The sequence below is a fragment of the Echinops telfairi genome, unplaced genomic scaffold (genome assembly GCF_000313985.2).
Source record: "Echinops telfairi isolate 266 unplaced genomic scaffold, ASM31398v2 ScPeMD7_7417;HRSCAF=8455, whole genome shotgun sequence".
Lineage (NCBI taxonomy): Eukaryota > Metazoa > Chordata > Mammalia > Afrosoricida > Tenrecidae > Echinops > Echinops telfairi.
This window is the reverse complement of record NW_022111317.1, coordinates 1,380,539-1,390,550: the sequence shown is the minus strand read 5'-3', so window position 1 is coordinate 1,390,550 and position 10,012 is coordinate 1,380,539. Positions and strand designations below refer to the sequence as shown.

Below are 10,012 nucleotides of genomic sequence, written 5' to 3'. Positions count from 1 at the left end.
CTCTCTGGAGTGGGGCCTGCTGATTCAGCACTAGCTTCTCACGCTCCCCCTCCCCTCCCCTGCCTCTGCCCTGCTCCTAGGGCTCCTGGTCTGCCCCAGAGCCCGCAGTGCCTGTCCTCTGCCCCAGGTGACGCTGGCCTGTAACAGTCTTGCCCAGTCCCTGCTCAAGGCCCTTGGAGCCTATAGCTAAGACCCCCCAGGAGTCCCCACTTGAATGTGGACCCTGCCACCCTCTGCCTGCCAGGCCTGCGGGCGGGCTCCTGCTCAGATGACTCAGCCCTGGCGGCGGTCTGGCTGGCCACACAGACACACGTACGCGGGCTTCACAGTAGGACATACCAAGCCCTTCACAGTGATTTCTGGAGGCCTCCCTGGAGCCGTCCCTGCCCCCCTGCGCTGCTGGCCTGTGTTCCCAAAGGCTGTAGCCCCTGGACCAGGCCCCACGTAGAGAGCCAGCTTAGGCCACTGGCAGGAGAGGACTGGGCCCCTCGGGTTGGGATGACATGGGTGGAAGTGTCCTGGGAACCACAACTAGACTCCCTTGGGAGCTGAGCCTCAGTGAGGCCTCCACCCCTCTAGTGTGACCACCCAGCAGGGCCCAGTTGGCACCGAGGCTGCTGGGAAGGGGAGGGTGGTGGTGGCACAACTACAGGTGTCTCCGAGCCAAGATGTGCCCTTGACCCAGATCCCGCCTGCCACCTCCTGGCAGAGCTGCCAGGCTGCAAGCAGGGTAAACGCAGGGCTTCAGGTGCCCAACATGGTGATGGGAGCACAAGTGACGGAGAAGGGAGCTGGGCAACGTGTGGACGGACAGACAGCTTGTTCAAGAAGCGGACCCCAGTATGCAGCACACTGGGGCTCGGGGGACGAGAGAAACTCCCCAGCCTGAACACAGGCAAACTGGCATTTGGTCCCGTCCTCTGTGCGTAAGAACTGGCCTGGCCGCCAGGCCCTCCATGCCTGCGGGGGTCCGCCCATCTGTCCCACTTGGGGGGCGGTCGAAACCCTCTAGAGTAAAGCAGGAGGTCAGCAGTGCAGCCCCGAGAAATGAGGTGGTCTGCCCTGGAGAGGACGACTGCCTGGTTCCTGCGAGTCACACAGACTCCAGGCCCCGAGGCCGCCTCTGGCTTCGTCCCGTGGAGACCGCGAGAGCGTGGGAGCCGCCAGCAGCGATGGCCCAAAGCGGCCTCCTTGGCGCCTTGGCGCTTGCGTGGACTCTGCTTCTGGGTGGCCGAGTGTCCTCGGGGACCTGGTCCACTTGGCCACACTGACAAGCCTGCCGACACCTGTCCACACAGGGCTTGTCATTCGGCTAGGTTTCCTCCTAAATGCTGTCTCATGTGGAATATTTTCCACTGGGCCTCTTTTACCAATGTTCAGACACATGTCGGCATCATGTTTGTCTCTGTCCCCTGCTCTTGGGCCACGCCCCTCCCATGTTGGGTGTGGGTGCCCGTGGGCCCTGTGGTCTGGTGTCGCCCACTCTGTGGGGAGCCCCATGCTCTGAGTGCCGCTATTTGGAATTGGCCCGGGGCACGTGTGCTTGTGTTGTATGGCTGCCCAGGGGGTTGGCAGCCCACCCTGGGGGGGAGCACTTCCCCCACAGCCTTGCTACCCCAGGGGAGTTAGATTACCTAGAGAAGGAGGTTGGGGGGCATCGAGCACATGTGTCTGTGAGTCGTCCAGGTTTGTAGTGCTCGGCCGGGCGGAGGCCTGAGACGGCCAGCTCGAGATGCCTCGTCCAGGGCGGTCTCCAGGTGAGGCTGGAGGTGCTGGCCTGAGAGGGTCCCCTCCCCGCCCTCCTGCAGGAGTTTGCGGCGCTCACGAAGGAGCTGAACATCTGCCGGGAGCAGCTTCTCGAGCGGGAGGAGGAAATCGCCGAGCTCAAGGCAGAAAGAAACAACACCAGGGTGAGTGGGCCCTGCCTACCTGGGCGGCTCCTAGCGCAAGCCAGAAGAAGGTATTCGGTCTCTGTGCACATGGGAAGGGAACCCCAAACAAACCCAACCCACCGCCAGAACGACCCCGTAGCACTGGGTGGATCTGCCCGTGGGTTTCCGAGGCAATAACCTTTCATGGGAGTAGAAAACCTTGTCTTTCTCCCACGAAGCAGCTGGTGGCTTCGAACTGCCAGCTCCGCAGTGAGCAGCCAGTGTGTGGCTGGGAAGTGGGGAGGCCTTCACTGTCTGCTTCTCACGCAGCTGCTGCTGGAGCACCTGGAGTGCCTGGTGTCCCGGCACGAGCGGTCTCTGCGGATGACGGTGGTGAAGAGGCAAACCCAATCGCCAGCAGGCGTGTCCAGCGAGGTCGAGGTCCTCAAAGCCCTCAAGTCCTTGTTTGAGCACCACAAGGCCCTGGACGAGAAGGTACAGCCCGCCTCGGACTCACGGGCCCAGGGCACCGGGACTTACAGAATTGGGGGGACAGAAAAGTGGAGATAACAGGCCTCCCCACTCTGTACGCCGCTCAGCCCAACGCGTGCTGTGTGATGGGAGCGTCCTGTGGGGGAGGGCAGGTGCTGTGTGGTCACAAGCACGGTTTGGCACCAGACGCCGTAAACCGGGGTGTCATGTGTCAAGAATCGTGACTGCCCTCATCTCAGGGTACGGGTGGGGGCTTTCTCCATCCACTGGGGAACCATCGGCCCTGGTGCGCTCGACGCTGATCCCTGTGGCGATTGCTGTGGCGTTGTCTGAAGACTGCAGTGCGTAGCGAACAGGCACGCACTCACTGGCCCCTCCTGCTTCCAGGTGAGAGAGAGGCTGCGCGTGGCCCTGGAGAGATGCAGTCTGCTAGAAGAAGAATTAGGCACCACCCACAAAGAGGTAAGCGGGGCGCATCACTGGCCCGGGCCTGAGTTGGGAGAGTCTTCAACCAAAGCAGCCCTGAGGACGGGGCTGGGCTCTGCCCCTCGCTGGCTCTGCAGTTTCTGGTGTGCGTGCTCTTTAGCGAAAGCTAACCCTTTCCGTGTGGTGTTGTTGTTGTTGTTGTTGTTGAAATCACACAGCAGAGCACACGCCCCATGCGCTACTCAAGGACCTTGGTGACATGCGCCGAGCCACGCTGCCACCGCCCCTCCTGCTCTGAGTCGTTCCCCCCCCTGGGCAGGAACTCGACCCCACCCCGCTGCTGCCCGTCCGATTCTCGGAGGCCGTGCTGGGGAAGAGCCCAGTGCTCTGAGCAGACGTGGCCCCGTTAGGCTCTGGATGAGGGCATGCCAGTGGAAGGGCTTGGCGGTGAGCGCTGTTGTTTTTGTGCAGAGGGCGCTGTGCTCTGTTGCTCCTTCCCGTGAACTGCTCGCCTCCCTCACGCCTGTCTCCGTTTTAGCTCATGATCCTCAAAGAACAGAACAGTCAGAAGAAAGCCCTGGCTGACGGGGTGCCGGACGTGAACCACGAGCAGGAGAACACGCCCAGCACCAACGGGAAGGCAAGTCAGCTCCTGGCCGCCTCTCCGAGTGCGTGCAAGGGCGCTGGGACCAAGCCCGTGGCTGGCACCGGCTGCCCTGTGGGCCTCTGCCCCTGTTGCTCGTGTGAGCTGCATCTAGGATGCGTGCCGGGTGGGGCGGTGCCGCGAGGGGCCTGTGGACCAAGACCTAGGGGCTGGTGTCGGCGGCTGTGCCGCTCCCGGCCCCTGGCAAGGCCCCTCACGGGGGCTGTCCTGCAGAGGTCGTCGGACGGCTCCCTGAGCCACGAGGAGGACCTGGCGAAGGCGGTGGAGCTGCAGGAGGTCATCGACAAGCAGGCCCGCGAGCAGGGCCAGATGAAGGAGCGGCTGGCCGTCCTGTGCAGCCACGTGGCCGAGCTGGAGGAGGACCTGGACACAGCCCGCAAGGACCTCATCAAGTCTGAAGACGTGAACACCAAGCTGCAGAGGGAGGTCCGAGAGGTGAGGTGCCACGGTGCCGACGGAGCTGTGGGCTGGGGTCCAGCACTCTGACCCCGACTCCCAGGGCCTCGCAGCAGGCAGGGGAGGGGTGGACCAGGAGGCTCATAAACACCTAGGTCGCCTGGCCATCAAGCCAGTGGGACTGAGCAGAACTGCCAGCTCAGCTCCAGAGCCCAGATCTCCCAGTGCCCTCAGAGGGACACGCGAGGTTGAGCAGCCTGGCCGTCACCTGCGGCACCACCACGCTTCCCTTGTCCAGTGAGCCCCGCAGAGCAGTCTAGATCATGGGCGTGCTGGGCCCTCCTCTGCGAAATCCTGCAGACCCTGTCCGCTCAGCTTAGTGAACCCCAGCCTCACGCAGATTGCCCCGAGTCTCCACAGTATCTGCACACACCGTGCTGGGGCCTGACTGGGCCACACCCCTTCCTTCACCAGGAACCTCAGTGGACAGACAACTGTCCCAGGGTGGACTCCTCCCCAGGGCCTGGGCACTGAGCCCCGGCAGGCAGGCACACAGACAGAGACAGCGGAGTGTGGACTTAGCCTCACTAGCAGGGCCACCTGCCCTTCCTGTCTGTGCCCACTTTGGGTGTGCATCCGTGTGGAATGCCTTTGGATGCTCCCTAGGAGCCCTGCAGTAGGGCCGTGTCCTCTGGGCAGCCTGTGTGGAGCGGTGGGTCCGCTGTGCGTGGCTCAGCATGCAGCTGGGGCAGAGCGTGGCCATGCTCGGCGTGAGTTTGGGCACGAGGCGAGGAGGGGCTCCGTGAAAGGTCTGGCCCAGGTCTCAGCGGGTGGGCCCCTGTGGGTGGCGGAGGGAGGGTGGTTTTGCTGTGGAGGTGGGCTCTAGGCTTTTCGCTGCACTGAACAGCGACACGTGTTGGCATTTGTGATCCTGGCATGAGGTTTCAGGAGTTCTGGTGGTGCAGTGGTTAAGCACTAGGCTGCCGGCTCGTGTGAGCCTACCTGTTGCTCCTGCCCCGAGAGGAAAGAGGCGGCAGCCTGGAAGGCCATGGGCCATCTGCATGTCCTCGGGGCTGTGGGAGTCGGAGTCTACTCCACGGGCACAGGGCTAGCTTTCTCCAGAGAGGCCTTGTGCCCACCCCAGGGCTCGAGGGCGGCCAGCTGCGTCCTGCAGCCCTGGGCATGCAGTGAAGGGGCTCGCTCGCTGGGCCACTGAGTGGCTGGAGCAGTTAGGGAGCACTTGGTGAGTGAACCCTTCTGTCTCTGGAGGTGGGTTCGTTGTGACGCACGCTGGGGACGGCTCACACCGCGAGCTGCTGACTGCCAGCCAGCACTCGGAGACCACCAGCCGCTCTGTCCCGGAGTCCAGACTTAGACGCCCACAGGGCCAGCCCGCAGGCCAGGCTGACTCCAAGGCAGTGCGGGTGTATGTGCGTGCATGGGTGTGTGTGTGTGTGCGCGTGCAGTCTGTGTGTATGCACCTGCAACAGGTTCATTGTCGGGTTTGCTGGGCCATCCCCCAGGTTCTCGGGAACCTTGCGCGGCAGTGCTCCTCCGTGCTGGGGGCGGGGGTGGGGGGGCTGTGAGTTGGCGTCCCCTCGGCAGTTTGAACGCGTCTCCCCTCCTGGAGGTGAGTGTCTCCTGCACTCAGTCCACCTCTCCACCCCCACCCCCAGGCCGTGGCCCAGAAGGAGGACATGGAGGAGAGGATCACCACCCTTGAGAAGCGCTACCTCGCGGCCCAGCGTGAAGCCACGTCCGTGCACGACCTCAACGACAGGCTGGAGAATGAGATGGCCAACAAGGACGCGCTCCACCGGCAGGTGAGGCGGCCGGCCGGGCGCAGTGCTCAGCTGCTGACTGTGAGGCTGCCCGGCGGACAAGTGGAGCCGGGCTGCGCCCACAAAGATGGCAGCCTTGGGAAACCCTCCGGGGGCCGTGCCACTTGGGGCTGTGTTCCAGGGTCTTGGAGTCCGCTGTTGGGCTACTTGCTGAAGGGTGGCATGCACTGCGGGTGGGGGGGGGCAGTATGGCTGCCCTTGGACGACAGGGTCAGGAGTCCCACCCATGGTGAGGAGTGGGCTGTCGCTGTCTGCCTCTGCCTGCTTCCTGACCGTGAGCTAGCAGGGTTTTATGGACGATTTAGCCAAAAAGCTGGATGTTGGAGGGCCACTGGGGACTATCACAGGTGCCATGCACCCACAGTGGAGGGAGCGGGAGAGCCAGAGCACAGACCCAGGCTCCCGGCGCCTGCAGCACCCACGCGACCGCCCTCATCTGAAGCCGCCTGTCCTTGTCCAGTCTCACCCTCGATGCCTTCGATTAGCGGGTCTGCCTGGGCTTTAGAGGCCACGTCAGGGAATGGTAACAGTCACCCGCCGCAGTGTTGTATGTGTAGCCCCTGTTGGTGCTGATAAGATGATACACTGTTGCACCCCCCCCACACACACACACACACAACAAACACAGGACAGGTGGTGTGAGTGGGTTCTGTAACTCGGGTGCCCTGTGTGTGTCTTTCTCGAGCATTTGGAAAATAGCGTATTGAATATGTGCAGATGCAGATGTGTGTGCACGGGAAAAAGAGTAACTCAAGTTAGAAGTGACTATGATTTTCCTTTTTTTGAGTACTTCTTTTCTATGTTGAAATCTTTGTCTACAGGGAGAGGGATTCTGTAAAGAACAATGCTCTTGAATCCCTTGACCCTGGTTTCCCTGGGCCTTTTCTCGCAGGCTGTGGTGGAAAGGGGTGGGACCCTCGACTCCCTGGGTGCTCTCCAGAAGGGTGTGTGGTTCCTGAGGGCAGGGGACTGCTGTCCTGGGCCAGCTGCCCCTAGGCAGCGTGGGGGGGAGGGGGGGCGGGTCTGTGGAGCAAACCCAGCTTGGAGCCTCCTTGTGCCTTTCCTCCAGGGAGCAGGAGGCTGCCTTCACAGACATCTTCACCTCTGTTGCCGTGGCCGCTTGTGCTGCGGGGTCATCCAACCCAGTCCCTGCAGGCCAGGGGCCGCAGCCCCTGTGAGGTGTCTTACAGGCAGTGGGCTCCGCCTCTCCCGGAGAGTGCTGTCGGTTTGGACTGTGGACAGCCGAGTGCGGCAGCCTCACAAACCATGGCCATCGAGTTCCTTCTGGCTCACGGTGGCCCCGCAGGACAGTAGAGCTGTCCCGACGCCTTGTGCGGCCGTGTGTGGAGCCGTGACTCTGGTCGCACTGCTGGCCACGCCCACACGGTCCTGCCAGCGCTCCTCTACCCGTGGGTGTGGGACTTCTCTCTGTGGCAGGAAGCTCCTGTTAGGGTGCTCAGGGGGGCACACGCTTTGGGGACAGTGCTGCCCGCTTGCTGCGGCAGAAAGGGTGCGCCCTGCGGGGAGCTCCTTCAGGGCGGCTGCCTGCAGTGACCACCATGGTGTGATTGGGACAGGGTTCACTCTCTGGGAGGGCATCGCTCGGCCCTTCCATTCACTCGCAGACCACAGACGGCTCAAAGGACCCCCTTGCTTGTCCACGTTCCTATGTCAGATGCCCTTACTCTCCTTGCGCATGCAGACGGGGCTCTTACTCGAGTGGGTCACAGCCTCCCCCAGGGGCAGGCGGGCCAGGCAGCAGTGGCGTGCTCTGGATGCTGAGCGTGGGGTGGGTGGCGGGGTGACCCTGCCTTCTCTTTGCAGACAGAGGATAAGAACCGGCAGTTGCAGGAGCGCTTGGAGCTGGCAGAGCAGAAGCTGCAGCAGACGCTGCGCAGAGCAGAGACGCTGCCCGAGGTGGAGGCGGAGCTGGCCCAGAGGGTGGCCGCATTGTCCAAGGTGTGGCACATGGGGCCTTCCCTGAGGTGGTGGCATGTCCGGCCGTGTCGTTGCTCTCAGATGGCGTAGGCACATCTGCGGCTCCTCTGGGACGCGCAGCCCTGTCTGTGCGGGGCGTCTTCCTGGTTCTTGGTTCCGGAGTTTCGTACCGTCCGGCCAGCCTTGCCCACGGGGTGCCGAGTCCAGCTCGGAAGCCTGGTGGGAGGCAAGGGCGGCTGTCTCCTGGGCTGGAGGGGTGGTTGGCTCTTACAGACCATCGGAGGGGCTGTGTCCTGGAAGAGGTTTGCCTGACCAGTGCTTCTGGCCAAAGCAAATTGCCGAGGCCTGGCCGACACAGCCCTGTCCAAGTTCTCACCAGCTCTGGGGACAGTGAGCAGGTTGACAGGCACTGTGACAGGAACAAGGGCATTCTATTTCAGGAACACCCCACCCCCCTGTGGGTTCTGAGGGACGGGGCAGGCAGGGTGGACAGCAGGCCCTCCGGGAAGCCACCGTCTCTGAGGAGACTCCGCTGAGGCCTGTTCCCCGCTGGGGAGAGGGAGGTAGCACTGCTCTTGAAGGGGAGCTGGTGAGCGAGGCCCTGCTGGTAAAGTCTACGTTTCTCTCCTGCCGCCTTGCCCGGCCTGTCGCATGTGCAGTCCGTCCTCTTATCTCCTGAGAGCTCTGCTGCCCAGGAAGCCCGGCTGGCGAGACTTAGCTCCCGGGTCAGGAAGGTAGAGGCCGGAGCCACCACCCACTGCCTGCCGCTTGCCGCTGTCCATGCCCAAGCAGGGGTCTCATGCCCCGGAGGCGAGCCCCTCACCCCCTCACCGTGCCCACCGGCCTCTGTCCATCAGCATGCGGGCTCATGGCTGCACGGGTCAGCCCACCCGCCCCCTCAGGCGCGTCTCTGGACGTATGCCGGCCCTCGGCTGCAGCCCACGCCATGCTCGAGGCACTTGTTGCCACGGAGCCGCAAGCGGCGTGGTGCGCTGCCATGGCTGCCTGCTCAGCTCGCCCTGCTTCCGCCCGCAGGCTGAGGAGAGGCACGGCAACGTGGAGGAGCGCCTGCGCCAGATGGAGCTGCAGCTGGAGGAGAAGAACCAGGAGCTGCAGCGGGTATGCCTCATGGTGTTGGCCCTGGGCACCTCAGCACCCATGCAGTGAGCCCAGTCTGGTTCGCAGGCAGGGCTGGCTTGCCGGCCCCAGAGGGCAGGTGTCTGGGTGAGGAGAGCTGGGAAGAGTGAGTGTCTGTCGGTGCCCTGGCGCCCGCTTGGTGCCAGGGAGTTTCCCTGCATCCAGGAAGCAGACGCGGCTCCGAGCCGGCCCCAGCTAGCGGCAGGCCTGGTGCAGCAAGCAGACGGCCAGAGGTCAGCCTCCTGGCCATACGCTGAGCTCAGGACACGAGTCCACTCGGGTCCCTCCTCCCTGCTGCACTTGGATCCTGTCACTGAGGCCCTGATGGTCCGTGTGGTCCTGCTCAGGCTGCCGGTCAGTCCTCTGCTTGAGAAGGGGCAGGAGGAGCATGTGCCAGGCTGCGCTTTGGCTCTGTGACCAGGCCCTTGCACTGGCCTCAGCATGCCCTGGTGCAGGGTCCCCTTACCAAAGTGCAGAGCCAGGGGCAGGCGGAGGTGGCCTGGGCAGACAGAGGGGCGTGCTGCCCACCAGCACTTCTGCCCCCACTGGGCACCACTCGTGTTTGTGCAGGTTGTGGGCCCGAGCAAAAAGCCCAACGCCCACCATCATGACCAGACTCGGGCTCAGCGGGCACTGTCGGGAAAGAGAGCACAGGGCACCAGCTTTCCACGCCCGGCCCTAGGCCACAGTGCCTGTAGTGGCCGGCGGAGGAGAACAGCACTGCCGGCGGAGGACGGCCCCCATGTGCCCTGAAGGAAGGCCGGTCTGTGCGACTCGCTCACGTGCACACGCCAGTCCCACTGTCAGCGGGGAAGGGAAGGGAAGAGCCGCAGAGTGGACCCATGTCCACGCAGGGCCTTCTCGTGATGCAGCGACCCCGCCAGGTGGGACGCAGGGTGCAGACAGCACACCTATGGGAAGAGAGGACGGGCCACTGCAGACAGGAGCGGCCCGTGCTCCCGACAAGTTCCACTTGAAGAAAACGAAAGCAGGTTCACCAGAGCCCCAGAGTACGACTGTGGGGCTGTCCCAGTGACATCCCGAGACTGTCCCCAGACGGGCTTACGTGTTGATCACACGAGCTGTGAGCTGAGACAGGCGCCGCAGTGAGTGAGGAAAGCGGGCCAGGAGGAAGACGAGGAGAGGAGCTGGCGGAGACAGCGGCCCACACGCTGGGCTGCGGGGTGGGGGTGGGGGGCAGTGAAAGAGCGCGGTGTGTGGAGCCGTGACTCTGGTCGCACTGCTGG

General features: G+C 63.7%; 1 protein-coding gene across 9 annotated transcripts in view; it reads left to right on the top strand.

Annotated features, from left to right (window-relative positions):
* PPFIA1 (PTPRF interacting protein alpha 1) overlaps positions 1 to 10,012 on the top strand; it is a 67,787-nt gene that overhangs the window by 27,583 nt on the left and 30,192 nt on the right. For 8 of the 9 annotated variants that reach the window (XM_045297116.1, XM_045297117.1, XM_045297114.1 and 5 more), the window contains exons 2-9: positions 1,809 to 1,910; positions 2,202 to 2,366; positions 2,751 to 2,825; positions 3,328 to 3,429; positions 3,667 to 3,888; positions 5,526 to 5,672; positions 7,515 to 7,649; positions 8,664 to 8,747. In XM_045297116.1, the coding sequence (XP_045153051.1) occupies positions 1,809 to 1,910; positions 2,202 to 2,366; positions 2,751 to 2,825; positions 3,328 to 3,429; positions 3,667 to 3,888; positions 5,526 to 5,672; positions 7,515 to 7,649; positions 8,664 to 8,747 (1,032 nt within the window). Of the gene's footprint in view, positions 1 to 1,808; positions 1,911 to 2,201; positions 2,367 to 2,750; positions 2,826 to 3,327; positions 3,430 to 3,666; positions 3,889 to 5,525; positions 5,673 to 7,514; positions 7,650 to 8,287; positions 8,363 to 8,663; positions 8,748 to 10,012 lie in introns of all 9 variants that reach the window. The other variant, XM_045297120.1, reaches the window with a different exon arrangement.